Genomic DNA, 19,336 nt, shown 5'->3' on the forward strand with positions numbered 1-19,336 from the left:
TTGTAGGTAGTAGTGGTGTGGGTAGCGCCGCAATTTCCTTGGTCTTAAGAGATCTTCTTTTTGGACTTTTCTCACTGCTTCTTGGGTTTCTCTGATGGGAGGGCTTCACTGATTCACTCTCCGAAACTGAGGATAATTGTGAAGCCCTAGAACCAGCTGCTTTTGGGCTCTTCAGCCACTGGCAGGCGTCATCTTTCCCACTAGCAGAAACCTTGGAAGGGAATGACCCAAGGAACCCCTTCCTAGTGAGAGGAGCTGAAGAAGACTTACACTTCTCCAGCTCAGAAGTGGGGACTGATATCCTCGATGGTTGGCGGTTGGGGGTGGAGGGTGGGGGGTTTGCTCCTGAAGTAGGTGGTATGGGAGCAACAGGGAGGAATGTGGCTCCCACCGTCAAGGCAGCAGGTGTAGTCTTCCGGTTCTCAGAGGTGACAGGAATGCAAGGAACTGATGGGGTAACAACTGTTCTCATAGTGGCAGCTTAAGAGGTGGTCATAGCCACAGGATGTAAGCGCTCACATTTTCTCTTAGCCTCCGTGTAGGTCAGTCGGTCCAGGGTCTTGTATTCCATGATTTTCCTCTTTTTCTGAAAAACCCTCAGTCTGATGAGCACGGTAAATGATGCTCTCCGCAGCTGACGCAGATGAGAGGCAAGGCACATGGAGTATTGGGATGTGATGGATGTCCACAAGCTCGACATGTGACGCTGTAAGTACAGCGGGAAGACATATGGCTGAACTTCCAGCACTTAAAGCACTGTATCAGGGGAGGGATATATGGATTGACGTCACAGTGGTAGACCATCACCTTCACCTTATCGGGCAATGTGTCACCCTCAAAGGCCAAGATGAAGTCACCGGTGGCAACCTGATTATCCCTTGGACCCCAATGGACACGCCGCACGAAATGAACGCTCCACCACTCTACATTGGCACACAGCTCATCACAAGATTGCCAAAGAAGGTCACCTGTAGAATATAATACCCTGGACCATACTTAAGCTCTTATGGCGTGTGATGGTAACAAAAACATCCCCTAACTTGTCACAAGCAAGTAATGCCCATGACTGGGAAGAGGATGCTGATTTTATCAAGACTGACCCAGAACGCATTTTGGACAAGCCATCCACCTCCCCAAACTTGTCCTCCGAACGCTCCACAAAAATCTGAGGCTTCATGGACATGAAAGATTCCCCATCAACTCTCGTAGATAAGAGATACCATGGCAAATAAGCTTCACTGCTGTCCTTAGGCTAGCATTCCTCCCGTGGTGTGACAGGGAGGGGAACAATTTGGGGTCATATTTCTTAGCACTGAAGTAAGACTTTTCCCGCTTAGAGACTGCTGGCGGCAGGACACCAGCGAGAGATGATCGACTATGCTTCATGGTGTGTCATCCACCCAGTTGCCACCCACTCCAACCAGGGGACCTTCACACGGGCGCGCCACCCAGCCTCAGCAAGTGCCACCTGGCAGGATAGCCATTGCCGGGAGTCCCGATGTCTCAGGGAGATGGGCATCTTCTCCAGTGCATACGTGGGGAGTTAACAGCGCAGGCTTCAGCAGAGCGATCCCTGTGTTGTCAGGGAGCTACAACCAACAGGGTACATGGCGGCACCACCACAATGGACTGGCTACCGTGCTTGATATGAGGTGATAAGAAGTCCATGGTCATCGTCAGTGCAGAAAGCGACACTGCATAATGCATGGTGGAAAGCGCAACCAGGAAGGTGTCCTCGCCCAAGACATGGAGAATGAGCGGGACTGCAGTGCGTTGACGAGGAAGTGGGCTAAAGATCTCAATGTATGATGGACACGATACACCACATACATCACATAAGGCGCCCTTACTCAATTGGCTCGCTCTTAGGGAAAATTTAAAAAGATGGGCGTCAGATCCAACAGGGGACCATCACATACAGGCTGAAACATATGAGACTCCTTTTAGTCACCTCTTACAGCAGGCAGGAATACGTCGGGCCTATTCTAACCTCCAGACCCACAGGGGAAGGGGGAGGGGAGATGTAGGAGTTGCTCCACACTCTCGCTTAGCCGATGAGATGAACAGTGACATATACAAATGAAAGCTCCAGCTCTTACAGAAGAATTCTGAATTTTCATTGTGACCTTCATACATGTGGTCAGCTCTTGTGAACTCCCAATTTACATGTAATGCACACCTAATTCCTCCTGTCACACTGACATGGACCCCTTGCTGGTTGGGGTCAACCCCTAGGTGCCAATATAGACCACTTTGGGAATCACTGATTTAGTGAGGTTATCAATATCTTTCCTGATAAGCAATGTTCTTTAGACAATAGTCCTGGTCACACAGAGTTTTTAGGGATTTTTTGGCAGTTACAGCATTTTGGAGAGGAAGGGTGGCAACCCATTGGTGTCAAGCATGCTGCAAGAGCCATTCCTCCTCAAGCAGCCCATTCTACCGCTGTCTTAGGTTGATATATTGCACATTCCCTCTTAACACTATGAAACCCAGAGAGGGGGCTGAATATGATCAGCAATGACGAATAGAGACTCAGGTTACAATATGAGATTGTGTCCAGCAACCAGTATTTTACTGAAACTGCTCGGCCATGTGAACAAGCTAGAATGTGATGAAGGAGTAATATCACTGAAGATTGGCTGAATCAAACTGAAGTCTTTCACAATCATTGAGAATGGCAACACACTTTATGAAACTGATCGACAAATAAAATTTGGAAACACAATGTGTAGTAGTTGGTGGATTCTTTTCATCTGCTAAGCTAATCATCTGTTGAATGGCAGTCACTGTGAGTGATTCAACAGCTTGCTGTAAACAGTAGTAGTAGTAAATGAAAAGCACCAGTTTGCTTTTGTTCTACAATATTACTTTTACTGTTAACCGGTTTTCGGCTCACAAGACCGTCTTCAGACATGTCTGAAGCACACTGGTGCTTTTGATTTATTATAATGTTGTTCTACCAAGAACCAACAGTAGTAGTAGTAGTAGTAGTAGTAGTTTATCATTTGTACTCTCTTCATGGAAGCAATGAAAGTGGTTGTGTTATATCAGTATTAAGCAAGGAGACTTATGAATTTAACTTTCTTTGCAAGGAACTGTGGTTTTGTGAAGACTGTTTCTTCAGTTGTTTTCCTATGTTTCATTAACAACTAAACATTACACAAGCTCACTGAACTGAAAGCCTTGAATGACTCCAGCCGTGCATCATCAATCACTTAATCGGCATACGGAAAGGAAAAGTAATTGTTGACTAAGTTCATGTAAGTGTATTATTACATAAACTGAATTATATTTCTCACAAAAATAATCATGTAGTAGTATATATTACATAAGACCGCCCGGTTGGCCGTGTGGTCTAAGGCACCGCTTTCTGGGCAGGAAGGAGCGCCTGGTCCCCGGCACGAATCCGCTCGGCAGATTTGTGTCGAGGTCCGGTGAGCCGGCCAGTCTGTGGATGGTTTTTAGGCGGTTTTCCATCTACCATGGTCAATGCAGGCTGGTTCCCCTTATTCTGCCTCAGCTACATTATGTTGGCGATTGCTGCACAAACAAGTTCTCCACGTAAGTGTACATCACCATTACTCTACCACGCAAACATAGAGGTTACACTCGTCTGGTGTAAGATGTTCCCTGGGGGGAGGGGGAGTCCACCAGGGGCCAAACCGCACAATAACCCTGGGTTCAGTGTGGGGCAGCGGAGGGGTGAAGTGGACTGCGGTAGTCGTCGTGGGGTTGTGGACCCTGCGGCTGCGGCGGGGACGGAGCCTCTGTCATTTCTAGGCCCCCGGTTAACATACAATACAATACAACATAATACATTACACAAGTGTTTATTTATTTATAAATTAAGCAGTATGGTTTTAATTCTATTTAGTTCCGATTTGCGCCTTTTTCCTTCCCCACTGCCACCTTTTTGTATTTGGTATGGATTCTATTATATGAAGGATGGAGGAAAGGAAAAAAAAAGAAAGAAAAAAAGCTATTTGTGTGCACCAACCAATCTTTCAGAATCTTCTGACATTTCTCAGGCTTGTCCACACTTGTCTGCCTTATTCTCAGCAGAAAAATTATAGCCTGCCAGCTGCCCACCATGAGCAAGAGTGGGAATCCTCCTCCTGTTTGACCAGGATGTTGCCACAGCATGCAAGGCAGAACTCACACAGGGTTGCATTCACTGCCCATGTGGGTCGCCTGTTTGACCAATCCTTAAACCACTGCATACTGTTGTTCTATGGAATGAGGACAGTTGTGGGTCAAAGAACAATGCCTGTTCTGAATTTGGTGATCAACACTTCCTTCTATCTCTGGGGATGTGTACCTTTTTTTTTTTTTATTTTTTGTTGCAGCTTTTTCTTCATTCCTTGAAAGCACTCTTCTTCCCTCTTGCTCACAATTTTTCTTCACATCAGGGAGATTACATGTATGGGAATAGGACTCACGGAGAGACACCATCACTGTCCCAGTATATGGCAAGAGAGTACATTCCATCCGAAATACTGCAGTCTCTCTAGAAATTGAAGCAGTAGGAAACAAAAGACTTTTATTTTGCATTTCTGACTACTTCAGCGGCAAGCTTCACGGACATTTCACTTCTCAAATAAAAGTTACGTACCTGGATCAGTTTCAGTATTAGCATGCAGAAGTCTCTCCGGTGGGATGGTTTCACTGAGTAAAAGTTGCCTTCATCCATCAGTCTCTCTGGTCGAGCTGTGAATATGAGATGCTGTGTATCAGTCTTCAAGCAATGAACGTAGTAAACCTTAATTATGAGTCAATCACCACAGTAATGGCTATTGCTCACTGAAGAAAGTGTACTGACAACATTAAATCAGTATTTACATCCTTTGCAGGTTAAGGATTATAGCTATTACAAGCCACATGTTTTTAGGTTGGGTAGTACCTCTACACACACACACACACACACACACACACACACACACACACACCTCTGCACAAGCAATGAATATGGTCACCATCCCGCAATTAACAACAAATGGAGGCATCTGTCAGTTTGTTGTTTTTTGTTGCTTTAGGATGCAAAACAGCCGAGGGATAGGCACCCGTGTCTTCACTTTAAAAATTCAGCACCTGTGTTTTCACTTAAAAAATTCAATTACCGGATGAATTTGAAGTCTATAATACTCAAGAGCCTAATCAACAGAACACAGGGACGGTTAAAAACTATCACATTCCCTCTGGGAAGGTTGCTCAAACGGTTGAAAGTCAAATTTCCTTCGCCATATTATGATGATGAATAAAAATTAAAATTTGATCTACAGCTTATATTATATCTGCTGTAGTATCTGATAATTCAGATGGCATACATACATTAAAATGCAAACAGTTATAAAATCAGCACTGGTCAGAAAATGGCACACTTATTGGTTGGTTGCAGTAAGCACAGAGTGGTGTGGAGTCTCCACTTAACAAATGACGATGATTGAAATGACAGTGCCAAATACGCAGACAAGCTAAATGTATCTCGTTGGGCCAAGAGGAAATCTTCCAAGCCGTTGGGAGGTGTTTAATTTCCAGGAGTTTGTTCCCATATAGAGAAGACCAGTGTTCACGCCAGAGTGACAATGGTTCTACATGCTGCAACACAGAGATCATGTGAAGGGACAGAACAGCTGAAAGGCCTAGGTAGTCTGACTGAAGTCTTGGCAACAGCTTCGGCAGCTTCACTCCCTGACACTCCAATGTGATCACAGATCCATCCGAATATCATGTTGGCTCCATCATCGACGAGTGAGTGGAGACATTCTTGGATTCACTGTACTAAGGATTGGTACATGTATAGAGTACAGAGGCCCTGGAGGGCATTAAGAGAATAATTGGAACATAATACACAATTGAAGAGCCTGTGTCATTGGATGCACTGGGTAGCCAGATAGAGGGCAGAAAGGTCTTCCATAAAAATCAAGCATTGGTTGGTTGGTTGGTTGATTGGGGTTGATGGGACCAAACAGCAAGGTCATCAGTCCCTTGTTTCAAATGTGGTCCATTCAGAAGGATAGAAACCTCGGAAAAGTCAAAAAGATAAAAGGTAAAAAGCTAAAAAACATAAAAGTGCAGTCGTGTTGTCAATGGTGAAAACAAAATGAGGGAAGTCAGCAAGTGAGCAACCCTAAGGCTATGCTAGAGGCAGGAAATATTTCACCTCTGATGCAGTGCAAGCAAGACCACCTGCTATTCAAAAGCGTTCAACCACTAGAATGTAAAAGTGCGTATTGTAAATGGAGACTAACCAAATCTAAAAAGTGATAAAAACAGAGTAAAAGGGAAAGGAAAGAGGATCTTGTGCAGGGAGGGGTGTCAGGAATCTCCAAACACAGCTTACAGTGGGAGACACCACAACTCTCACCGCCCTGCCCCTACTCCAGAGTGAGAATAAAAACCACGTTCACGGAGGAGTTCAACCATCCAGGAATCGTCTGCCAATGTTAAAGTGTGGGGAAGACTGCACTTAGTACACACAGCCAAAAGAAGGGGGCACTCCACCAAAATGTGGGCTACTGACTGGAAGGCTCCACAACCACAAAGTGGGGGTGGCTCATTACACAAAAGAAAACCATGGGCCAGCCTGGTATGGCCGATGCAGAGATGATAAAGGATGGTCGAGTCCTTTCAGGAGAGGCGGAAGGAAGAACACCATAGGACAGGTGTCACCTTAATCACATGGAATTGGAATTTATTAGACAGGGAGGTAGCCTCCCAAGAGTTGGCCCTTGATTGTGCGAAGTGCAATTTGATGTAAGGCCGTAAATCCACCGCAGGAGGGGTTACAGAGAAAGGGGGGGGGGGGGGGGGTGTGACGTGGGAGACAGGACAAAAAAGGAAACTGAAAATCACAGAGAAGAGACGCAAGGCAGAGCCCAACCAGTAAACCTGCCCAAGGGCGGGAATCAGGTGGGCGACGTCATTGGTCTGGGAACAGGATAGAATAGGAAGAATGAATGGGAGAGGAATGGACAGCAATTGCATAAGAAACCAGAAGCTGGGACCGCTGAACAGAAAGCGGCTGGGGAGGGGGGGGGGGGGGAGGAGGATCCCTGCTTCAACCAGGAGACTATCAACAGGGCTAGTAGGGAAGGCACCAGCGGCCAAACAGATACCACAATGGTGGACTGGATCCAGGAGGCGCAGTGTGGAAGGAGCAGCCTGATAAAGACGGAGAAGGGTGGAGCGGTCCGCACACCAAGAGGAGTGGTCAAAAAAGCAAAGGACATTGAGTTTACGGAAACATCCTGCCTTCAGAAGTCTGATATGAGGCAGCCAAGTGAGTTTGTTGTCGAAAAGATGACCCAGGAAATGAAACTGTGGGACCACAGGTAATCATTGTGCATTGAGGTAGAGCTACAGACCGGGGTGGACTGTAGTATGGCGACAGAAGTGGACCACCCGCAATTTTAAAGGAGAGAATTGAAACCCGTGTGAGGTGGTCCATACAGAGGCACGCCGTATAGCTTCCTGGAACTGCCGCTCTGTAGAGGCCATCGAAGAGGAATTAACCCAAATGCAGAAATCATCCACATAGAGAGCTGGGGTGACCAAGGGACTGAAGGACGCCACAAGTCCATCTATAGCAATGAGGAAGGTTTGAAGGAGAGCTTCTGTAAAGTTTGGTAGATAGGAGACCAAGTACTGGCGGAAGGAAAGCTGTGAGGATGGGGCGTGAGTCGTGCTCGGGTAGCTCAGTTGGTAGAGCACTTGCCCGCGAAAGGCAGAGGTCCTGAGTTTGAGTCTCGGTCCGGCACACAGTTTTAATCTGCCAGGAAGTTTCTCCTTCTGTTGTGTGATAAGTTGGCGAACACAGGCACGGATCCATTTAAAGGCTATGAGGTATTCCAGGGAAGGGTGCCACTTATGCCGCTGTAGAGCTCGCCGACACTCCTTAATTGCTGCAGGGACTTCCGGTGACCACCAAGGGACTGCTTTTCGCCAGGGCCATCCTAAAGAGCGAGGGATGATGTTTTCTGCCACAGAAACGATTGTTGTAGTCACCTGTTCAACCATCACATCGATGTTACCGTGTGGGGGAGATTCAATGGTAACAGCAGAGGTGAAAGTTTCCCAGTCCGCCTTGTTTAAAGCCTATTGGGGCAAGCGTTTGGGGGCCTGATGCCGGGGCAGTGATATGAAGATGAGGCAGTGGTCACTACCACACAGGTCATTATGTGCTCTCCAGTGGATAGATGGGAGAAGTCCTGGGTTGCAGATTGATAAAATCAATGGCCAGGTAACTAGAATGAGCCACAATAAAATGTGTGGCAGCACAAGTATTTAAGAGGCAGAGGTCGAACTGAGACAGTAAAAGTTTCGACATCTCTGCCTAGGCTAGTAAGCATGGTGCCATCCCAGATGGGGTTATGGGCGTTAAAATCTCCCAAAACTAGGAAAGGTTTACGGAGTTGATCAATCAGCGCAGCTAATACATTCAGGGGTACTGCACCATCTGGAGGAAGATACACATTGCAGACAGTTATTTCCTGTGTCTTCCCTATTCTGACAGCCACAGCTTCAAGAGGGGTTTGAAGGGGCACAGTTTCACTGCATACTCCGTTTAGGACATAAAAGCGATCTCCACCTGACACTCGATTATAGTCACTACAGGTCCTGTAATATCCCTTAAGCCACGGGGGGCAGGGTTCCGCATTGCCAGGAACCATGTTCCCTGGAGGGCAATGCAGAGAGCAGGTGTAAAGCTTAACAGTTACTGTAGCTCTGCCGGCTGGTGGAAAAAACTGCCGCAATTCCACTGGAGGATGACATGGTGAGACTGGGAAGGCATGGAACATTCAATGAGGCAGTTTACACCTCAGGGTCACCTGCTGCCACCAACTTATTGTCTGAGCAGTCTATATCCAATGTGTCTGAGGGTCTGGCAAGATCTAGGTCCTCAGTGGATGCCAGAATCTCCACCTTATCCCCAGACGCACAGTTTGTAGGTAGTTTCGGTGTGGGTACCGCCGTAATTTCCTTGGTCTTAAGAGATCTTCATTTTGGACGTTTCTCGCTGCTCCTTGGGTTTCTCTGGCTGAGAGGGCTTCACTGATTCACTCTCCAGGACTGAGGATAATTGTGAAGCCCTACAACCAGCTACTTTTGGTCTCTTCAGCCACTGGTGGGTGTCAACTTTCCCACTAGCAGGCAAGGGAGTGACCCAAGGGACCCCTTCCTGGTGAGAGGAGCTGAAAAAAACTCATCTTCTTCGGCCGAGAAGTGGGGACCAGTGTTCTTGATGGTTGGTGGGAGGGTGGGCAGTTCTTCTGAGGTAGGTGGTGAGGAAGCAATCAGTGGTAGTGCCCCCAACCATCTAGGGGGCAGGTGTAGCCCTCTGGCTCTGAGAGCCGACTGGAATTCTCGGAACTGATGGGGCTAGAACTGTTCTCGTAGCAGCTGTATATGGAGAGGTCATAGCCACAGGATGTAGGCGCTCATTCTCTCTTAGCCTCAGTGTAGGTCCAGGGTCTTGTATTATGATTTTCCTCTCTTTCTGTAAAATCCTGCAGTCTGGTGAGCAAGGTGAATGATGCTCTCTGCAGTTGTCACAGATGAGAGGCGGGGCACACGGATTACTGGGATGTGATGGACATCCACAATCTTGACATGTGACGCTTAAAGTACAGCAGGAAGACACGTGGCCGAACTTAAAGCACCACATCGGGGGAGGGATGTATGGCTCAACATCACAGCGGTAGGCTGTCACCTTGACCTTCTCGGGTAAGGTGTCACCCTCAAAGGCCAAGATGAAGGCACCGGTGGCAAACTGATTATCCCTCGGACCCCGATGGATGTGCCACATGAAATGAAACCTCGGTGTTCTAAATTGGCGTGCAGCTCGTCGTCAGACTGCAAAAGAAGGTCCGTGTGAAATACAGGGTAATTCAAAAAGAATACCACAACTTTAGGAATTTAAAACTCTGCAACGACAAAAGGCAGAGCTAAGCACTATCTGTCGGCGAATTAAGGGAGCTATAAAGTTTCATTTAGTTGTACATTTGTTCGCTTGAGGCGCTGCTGACTAGGCGTCAGCGTCAGTTGATGCTAAGATGGCAACCGCTCAACAGAAAGCTTTTTGTGTTATTGAGTACGGCAGAAGTGAATCGACGACAGTTGTTCAGCGTGCATTTAGAACGAAGTATGGTGTTAAACCTCCTGATAGGTGGTATATTAAACGTTGGTATAAACAGTTTACAGAGAATGGGTGTTTGTGCAAAGGGAAAAGTTCTGGACGGCCGAGAACGAGTGATGAAAATGTAGCACGCATCCAGCAAGCATTTGTTCGCAGCCCAGGAAAATCGACTCGCAGAGCTAGCAGAGAGCTGCAAATTCCACAATCTACTGTATGGAGAGTCCTACGAAAAAGGTTAGTTATGAAACCTGAACGTCAACTACCCGAGGCGATGGATCGGCCGCCAGGCAGCCCGTGACAGAGCACTTCATCACTGGCCTCCAAGAAGCCCTGATCTTACCCCCTGCGATTTTTTCTTATGGGGGTATGTTAAGGATATGGTGTTTCGGCCACCTCTCCCAGCCACCATTGATGATTTGAAACGAGAAATAACAGCAGCTATCCAAACTGTTACGCCTGATATGCTACAGAGAGTGTGGAACGAGTTGGAGTATCGGGTTGATATTGCTCGTGTGTCTGGAGGGGGCCATATTGAACATCTCTGAACTTGTTTTTGAGTGAAAAAAAACCTTTTTAAATACTCTTTGTAATGATGTATAACAGAAGGTTATATTATGTTTCTTTCATTAAATACACATTTTTAAAGTTGTGGTATTCTTTTTGAATCACCCTGTATAATACCCTGGACCATACTTAAGCTCTTATGTGGCGTGATGGTAACAGGAACATCCCCCAACTTGTTACAAGCGAGTAAAGCCCTTGACTGGGCAGAGGATGCTGTTTTCATCAAGACTAACCCAGATCTCATTTTGGACAAGCCATCTACTTGTCATCTCTACAAAAAACTGTGGCTTCATCAAAACAAAGGACACCCCATCAGTTCTCATACATATGATCTACCAGGTTGAATAAGGTTCACCGCCATCCTTAGCCTGGCGTTCCTCCTACGGTGTGGCCAAGGAGGGGAATGAGGTAGGATCATACTTTTTTGGATTGTACTGATGCTTTGAACGCTTAGAGACTGCTGGTGTTTGATCACCACCAAGTGATGACGTGGTATGCTTCAACGCACGTCATCCGCCTTGAAGCAATCCACTCTGACCAGGGGCCCTCCCCAAAGGTGCTACCCAGCCTCAGCAAGGGCCACCTGGCAGGATGGCCATTGCCAGGAGTCCTGATGTCTCAGGGATATGGGCATCTACTCCATGGCGTATGTGGGGATTTAACAGCGCAGGCTTCAGCAGAGCGATCCCTGTGTTGTCAGGGGGCTACAACCAACAGGGTACATGGCGGCCCCACCACAACGGACTGGCTACCGTGCTGGATATGAGGTGCAAAGAAGTCCATGGTCATCGTCGGCACAAAAAGCAACACTGCATAGTGCATGGTGGAAAACACACCCAGGAAGGCGTCCTCGCCCAAGAGGTGGAGAATGAGCTGGACTGCAGTGTGACGACAAGAAAGTGGGATAAAGATCTCCAGGCACAATGGGCACAATGCATCATGTAAGGCGTCCTTACCCAATTGGCTCGCTCTTCGGGAAAATTTTGAAAAATGGAGGTCAAACCCTACAGGAGACCATCACATAAAGGCTGAAACGTCTGAGACTCCCTTTAGTTGCCTCTTACGACAAGCAGGAATACCTCGGGCCTATTCTAATCCCTGGACCTGTAAGGGGGTAGGAAGGTGGTTGTTTATGGTTGTGTGCATAATGCAAACTTGTTCAACGTTGCCTCTCTGCCTCAGGGGCCATGCAATCATGGCTTGTAAACAAACGCAGTACACCAAAGCTGAGTTCTTGTGAATGCACAGGTGTCTATGTGCCTTGCAGTGCAGCACAGTGCCTTGGGACAGGCTCACTATGGCAGACCATATCAAAATAATCACACTGATGGGACAAAACATGAGACAAGTTGACGTTGCAAATATTGTTTGCATTAATTAAAGTGTTGTCTCCAGACTGAGGAAAAAGCTTCACAAAATGCCTTCAATAGCTGATTGACCCCGCAAAGCCCATCCACGCAAAATTACAACTGTTCAGAACCAGTATGTAATTATGTCTGCAGGGAGACAACCTACAAAGACAATAACTACTCTGCACCACGAGCTCGTGAAGCCCCAGTGGTTATCGTAAGTACCCAAAGTCTGCGCAACAAACTTCATGATGGAGGACTGTACACCTGAAGACCTCTCTTGACTCCATCACATCATCCACATCAGAGGGGTGCTCGTGTAAGATGGACTACAGTACATGAAAACTGGACATGAGATCAATGGATCAAAACACTGTTCACACACTAAGTGTGAATAGGCTTGCACCCCAGCAACAACTCTGTTTGCACTTGGGGTGAACTGGGAAACGCAATCATCCCTCACCGACTGTGGAACATCACCAACAATCTGCTGGCTGAATCGTATTCTGGACAGGTATCACGTATGGCTGCTGCACACAATTCTTTCCAACTGAAGGCAACAAGACTGCTGCAGTGTATGAAAACAACATTCTCTGGCACTTAGTGGTTTTGCACAGACTGTTGGGGAAAGATTCCCTCTACAGGATGATAATGCCTGATCTCATTGTGTTTGTTGTGTGTCAGTATCTGGCACGATGTGGGATCTGAAGGATGGAGTGTCCAGCATGTTCACCGGATATGAATTGCATAGAGCATGCAGGGAGCTTGATCAAAAGAGCAATTTCCAGTTGTCAACATCATCCATTAACAATTGAAGCTCTCTGGAATGCTGCCACTGAAGAGTGTGACAATATGTCTGAAGCCACCTATAATGAACTGGTACTGAGCATGCCCTGTCGCATTTGAGAGTGACAGAAGGTTTGTGGAGGACCAACACACTATTGAACAGTACACTGAACACACCATTTTATGTTTTTTCACATTACGAGACATTGCAACTTTTTCATTTTTTCAAATAATGTTCCTTCTTCATTTCATAATTGGTTCAAAGAGAAAATATAGTCCAGTTTTTATTTGCGCAATATTCTGTATTAACAAAAAATACAATACAGGACATCTATCTCATTTCAAAATATGAGAACCAATTATATGCTTAACTTATTTTGGTGCGTGTATTTACATAGAAAGAAGTCAAAGCAGAATCAAATCCCAAAGCAGTAAACACACAAGAAAGAGATGGACTCACTTTTAATTCAGACCTTTGATGTCAATCTTGAAGAGCAGTCTTTGAAAGTAGTCAACAACACAGACACCTTTAATGATGTACACAACACATTTCTGCAAATCTTAATCACCTTTTATATAGTTTTTTCATTAAAAAATTGCCAGTGTAATTGCAGTACTAATAAATAACCAGTAAGTATAACTAATGGGATTAGAATGTCAAAATGAGAGCTGTGACATAATCTGAAGGACAGTTGCATCCCAGTTGTGGACTTAACCCACTGACAATACTGTAAACACTGAAGGACATTCTCAGATTCGTTAAACCAAGAGATCAAGGAGATTAACAGCAAAATTAAAACAAACTACATGACCAGTTGTGAAAGAAGTACCCAGTCACAAGTTGGGAGTCCAACATATTATGCCACTATCTCAGAAACACCTTTTGAATGCATGATTCATTTCACTGGTGAAATACATCATTCGATCAAAAAGTGTGGCTGGTTGTGGTTATTTCATCAATGACATTTATGGAAACCACCATGGATAAAATACTGTCATTATGTCTCTTCTGCTGAAGAAAAAACCTACTCAAGGTGAACTAGAGTTGTACCAAATACTTAATATCCACTACTTGTCAATAGGTAAATCAAAATCTAAAAATAAATCATAATTTATTGGTAAAGGGCAAATATGAACTTTTATAGGCTTACATTCCCAGACACCTATGTGCAAAAGAAAGGCAAAAAGTCTGTACAAATAATCTATTCTGAGACTTCCACTATTTTTTGTTTCAGGTACATCATCATCATCATCATCATCATCATCATCATCATCATCTCTGACAGTTTCCAGCTTCTGGCCGGGTCTGTTTGGAGCATAAGCCTCTCCACTGTCTTCTGTCTTGCCGCCATCTCTCCATCTTCGCCTTGGTCCAGTCTTCTCCTTTCTTCCAGACACATTCTTCCACTCCTTTCAGCCATCTGTCTCTCTGTCTTCGTCTTGGTCTCTTTCCTTCCAGTTTCATCTCCGTGTGTCCTCCTGGGTCCTCTTCTCCTCCATTCACTTAACATACCCATAACATAACCACCCCCCCCCCTCCCATGAACCATGGACCTTGCCGTTGGTGGGGAGGCTTGCGTGCCTCAACGATACAGATAGCCGTACCGTAGGTGCAACCACAACGGAGGGGTATCTGTTGAGAGACCAGACAGACGTGTGGTCCCTGAAGAGGGGCAGCAGCCTTTTCAGTAGCTGCAGGGGCAACAGTCTGGATGATTGACTGATCTGGCCTTGTAACATTAACCAAAACGGCCTTGCTGTGCAGGTACTGCGAACGGCTGAAAGCAAGGGGAAACTACAGCCGTAATTTTTCCCGAGGGCATGCAGCTTTACTGTATGATTAAATGATGATGGCGTCCTCTTGGGTAAAATATTCCGGAGGTAAAATAGTCCCCCATTCGGATCTCTGGGCGGGGACTACTCAAGAGGACGTCGTTATCAGGAGAAAGAAAACTGGCATTCTACGGATTGGAGTGAGGAATGTCAGATCCCTTAATCGGGCAGGTAGGTTAGAAAATTTAAAAAGGGAAATGGATAAGTTAAATTTAGATATAGTGGGAATTAGTGAAGTTCGGTGGCAGGAGGAACAAGACTTCTGGTCAGGTGAATACAGGGTTATAAATACAAAATCAAATAGAGTAATGCAGGAATGGGTTTAATAATGAATAAAAAAATAGGTGTACGGGTAAGCTACTACAAACAGCATGGTGAATGCATTATTGTGGCCAAGATAGACACGAAGCCCACACCTACTACAGTAGTACAAGTTTATATGCCAACTAGCTCTGCAGATGACGAAGAAATTGATGAAATGTATGATGAGATAAACGAAATTATTCAGGTAGTGAAGGGAGACGAAAATTTGATAGTCATGGGTGACTGGAATTCATCAGTAGGAAAAGGGAGTGAAGGAAACATAGTAGGTGAATATGGATTGGGGCTAAGAAATGAAAGAGGAAGCCGCTTGGTAGAATTTTGCGCAGAGCATAACTTAATCATAGCTAATACTTGGTTTAAGAATCATAAAAGAAGGTTGTATACATGGAAGAACCCTGGAGATACTAAAAGGTATCAGATTTTATAATGGTAAGACAGAGATTTAGGAACCAGGTTTTAAATTGTAAGACATTTCCAGGGGCAGATGTGGACTCTGACCACAATCTATGGGTTATGAACTGTAGATTAAAACTGAAGAAACTGCAAAAAGGTGGGAATTTAAGGAGATGGGACCTGGATAAATTGAAAGAACCAGAGATTGTACAGAGTTTCAGGGAGAGCATAAGGGAACAATTGACAGGAATGGGGGAAAGAAATACAGTAGAAGAAGAATGGGTAGCTTTGAGGGATGAAATAGTGAAGGCAGCAGAGGATCAAATAGGTAAAAATACGCGGGCTAGTAGAAACCCTTGGGTACAGAAGAAATATTGAATTTAATTGATGAAAGGAGAAAATATAAAAATGCAGTAAATGAAGCAGGCAAAAAGGAATACAAACGTCTCAAAAATGAGATTGACAGGAAGTGCAAAATGGCTAAGCAGGGCTGGCTAGAGGACAAATGTAAGGATGTAGAGGCTTATCTCACTAGAGGTAAGATAGATACTGCTTACAGGAAAATTAAAGAGACCTTTGGAGAAAGGAAAACCACTTGCATGAATATCAAGAGCTTTGGTGGAAACCCAGTTCTAAGCAAAGAAGGGAAAGCAGAAAGGTGGAAGGAGTATATAGAGGGCCTATACAAGGGTGATGTACTTGAGGACAATATTATGGAAATGGAAGAGGATGTAGATGACGATGAAATGGGAGATACGATATTGCGTGAAGAGTTTGACAGAGCACTGAAAGACCTGAGTCGAAACAAGGCCCCCGGAATAGACAACATTCCATTCTTGTCCAAACTATTTATCAACCATGTCTACATTTTATATCCTCTCTACTTTGACCATCATCAGTTATTTTGCTCCCCAAATAGCAAAACTCCTTTACTACTATAAGTGTCTCATTTCCTAATCTAATACCCTCAGCATCACCCGACTTATTTCAACTACATTCCATTATCCTCGTTTTGCTTTTTTTGATGTTCATCTTATATACTCCTCTCAAGACACTGTCCATTCCATTCAACTGCTCTTCCAAGTCCTTTGCTGTCTCTGACAGAATTACAATGTCATCGGCGAACCTCAAAGTTTTTATTTCTTCTCCATGGATTTTAATACCTACTCCAATTTTTTCTTTTGTTTCCTTTACTGCTTGCTCAATACAAATGTGGTGCTACAGAAGAATGCTGAAGATTAGATGGGTAGATCACATAACTAATGAGGAAGTATTGAATAGGATTGGGGAGAAGAGAAGTTTGTGGCACAACTTGACCAGAAGAAGGGATCGGTTGGTACGACATGTTCTGAGGCATCAAGGGATCACCAATTAAGTATTGGAGGGCAGCGTGGAGGGTAAAAATCGTAGAGGGAGACCAAGAGATGAATACACTAAGCAGGTTCAGAAGGATGTAGGTTGCAGTAGGTACTGGGAGATGAAGAAGCTTGCACAGGATAGAGTAATATGGAGAGCTGCATCAAACCAGTCTCAGGACTGAAGACAACAACAACAACAGAAGAATAAGCCCCAAAATCAACACTAAAATGCAAAAGCTTGTTTAATTTGCACATTTTTACCATTATGTACTGTGGCATACATCTCTCAGGAAAGAGAAGCAGATGGTACGGACAGGTTAAAGCATCAATTCAGTACCACCATAAGGGTCACTGTTCAAGTGTCTCAGAACTCAAACTCTTAGGATTTGTGATGAATAATATCAAAGAATTCAATGGAAATTGAAGCATTCATGCAATAAATAATACACAGACAAAGGATTTACACTTGGATAACAATCAGTGTACTGAAAGGGTGTCAGAATTGGGAGGTTTCATTTTCAAAAAGTTTCCAACAGGACTGAAAAATGTAGAACAGAACAGAAATTTTTCATATCTTGTGGCACATGGCACATACCCTTTATTTCATACAAGAGTTTCTCACAGTCGTTTATAAATTGTCACTATATTGTATTACTTGTATATAAACTTGTAGTCATTAAAACTGCAACACCAGGAAGAACGGCAAATAAATAAATTTTACTTATTGTGTGTATACTGTAGTAGGAAGCACAAGTGAATAAATATGCAGGCGATTTGGGGGTATACACAGTGTGAAATTTTGTACACAGGGCTGAAACTCTGGCAGCAACAACACCTTTGATCCGGTTGGGAATAAGGTCAAACTGAGCTCGAATGATGGCTACAGGTACACTATTCCATACAGTGTCAACTACACCTGAGTTTGTCTATCACAGTAGCTGTCAAGTGGAGATGACAGTCTCTCAGAAACCTATGACCACATGTTTTCAACGGGTGAGGGATATCGACAATGTGCTGGCCAGGCCAACAATCAAACATTGCTTGTCTCAAGATAGGCCTGGACAACCAGTCATTGTGTGCTATCTTGTTGAAAGACAATGTCACCGAGTGCTCGAAGATAGTGCAGAGAACTACACTTACCGCAAATGTAATGCTTACTGTCCAAATTACCGACTATGTTAACCAATGGCGCCCCATACTGTCATACCAGATCTACATCAACATAACACTCCCCAAGTCACCTCATGGTGTGCGGTGGACGGTGGAGGATAGTTCTGGTGCCACTCACTGACCCCCCCCCTCCCCCTCTCTCTGTTCCACTCACGAATGGCTCGTGGCAATAATGATTCTTGATAAGCCTCTGTATTAGCTCTAATTTCTCCCATTTCGTGAGATATATGTGGGAGGAAGTAATATGTCATCTGACTCTTCCTGGAAAGTGCTATCTCAAAATTTTGATAGTAAACCTCTTTGTGATGCACAAAACCTCCTTTGTAGGATCTCCTATAGGAATTTTTTGAGCATCTCCATAATGTTCTTGCATAGACCAAAAGATTTTGTGATGAAACACACTGTTCTTCCTTGGATCACCTTTGTCTCTTGTATCAGTCCTACCTTGCAAGCATCCCAAACTGATTAACAATACTCAAGAATCAGCCAAACAACTGCCTTGTATGGGTCTTTCTTCATGGATAAGTTACATTTCCTTAAGATTTTTCGTATGAATCACAGTTGGGCATCTGCTTTCAGTTTTTGTTTTATATGGTCCTCCACATAAGTCTGCTATGGACAGTTAATTCCTAGATATTTTATGGTAGATACTGTTTCCAGAAATTTGTCATCAATAGTATAGTTGTAACATAGTTTATTTCTTTTCCTATGTATGGGCAGTATGCTATATTTATTTATTTTTGGGGTCAATTGCCAGACCCTCCACCATTCACCAATCCTCTGCAGGTCATTTTGCAAATCGATACTGTCTTCTGGAATTGGTACTGTCTTATACACAATGGTATAATATGCGAACAGTCTTAAGGAGCTTTCAATGTTTTTTACTAGGTCATATGTACATTGTACACATTTAACAGTCTTATGAAACTTTCATGGGGTGCTCCAGAAATTTCCTTTATGTCTGTAGATTCTGTTCCGTTAAGAGCGACGTGAATCCAGCAGCAAATCTTGTCCAACACTTAGTAAACTTATAATTTTTTTTCACTGAACAGCAGTGTGGGATTGTGTCAAATGCCTTCCTAAATTCAATGTATCAAACTCAGCATCATCGTCTATACCACTATGGATTTCACAGATGACCCAGCGAGCTGACTTTCGCAATATCTCTGTTCGCGGATTCCATGTTTATTTTTATAGAAGAGCTTTTCATTCCTCAAGGATGTCATCCAAGTAATTCTTGAGTATAAAACATATTTCACAATTCTACAACAGATTGACAATATCAGCCTATAATTATGAGGGTTGGAACTTAAATAGTGGCAACTATTTATTCACAACCATTACAAAAGAGTTACATGTTTGCACCTGTTACTGTCCTTCAAAGTAGTCACCAACGTTGTGTTGAACCCATTGCCAGCAAT

At 44.4% G+C, this 19,336-nt stretch overlaps 1 protein-coding gene across 2 annotated transcripts in view; it reads right to left on the bottom strand.

Moving 5' to 3' along the window:
* The window catches only part of LOC124795523 (anaphase-promoting complex subunit 5), a 137,744-nt gene that overhangs the window by 88,425 nt on the left and 29,983 nt on the right, over window positions 1-19,336 (bottom strand). For both annotated transcript variants that reach the window (XM_047259594.1, XM_047259593.1), the window contains one exon: window positions 4,616-4,710. In XM_047259594.1, the coding sequence (XP_047115550.1) occupies window positions 4,616-4,710 (95 nt within the window). The remainder of the gene's footprint in view (window positions 1-4,615; window positions 4,711-19,336) is intronic.

Source organism: Schistocerca piceifrons, chromosome 4 (assembly GCF_021461385.2).
Source record: "Schistocerca piceifrons isolate TAMUIC-IGC-003096 chromosome 4, iqSchPice1.1, whole genome shotgun sequence".
NCBI classification, from domain to species: domain Eukaryota; kingdom Metazoa; phylum Arthropoda; class Insecta; order Orthoptera; family Acrididae; genus Schistocerca; species Schistocerca piceifrons.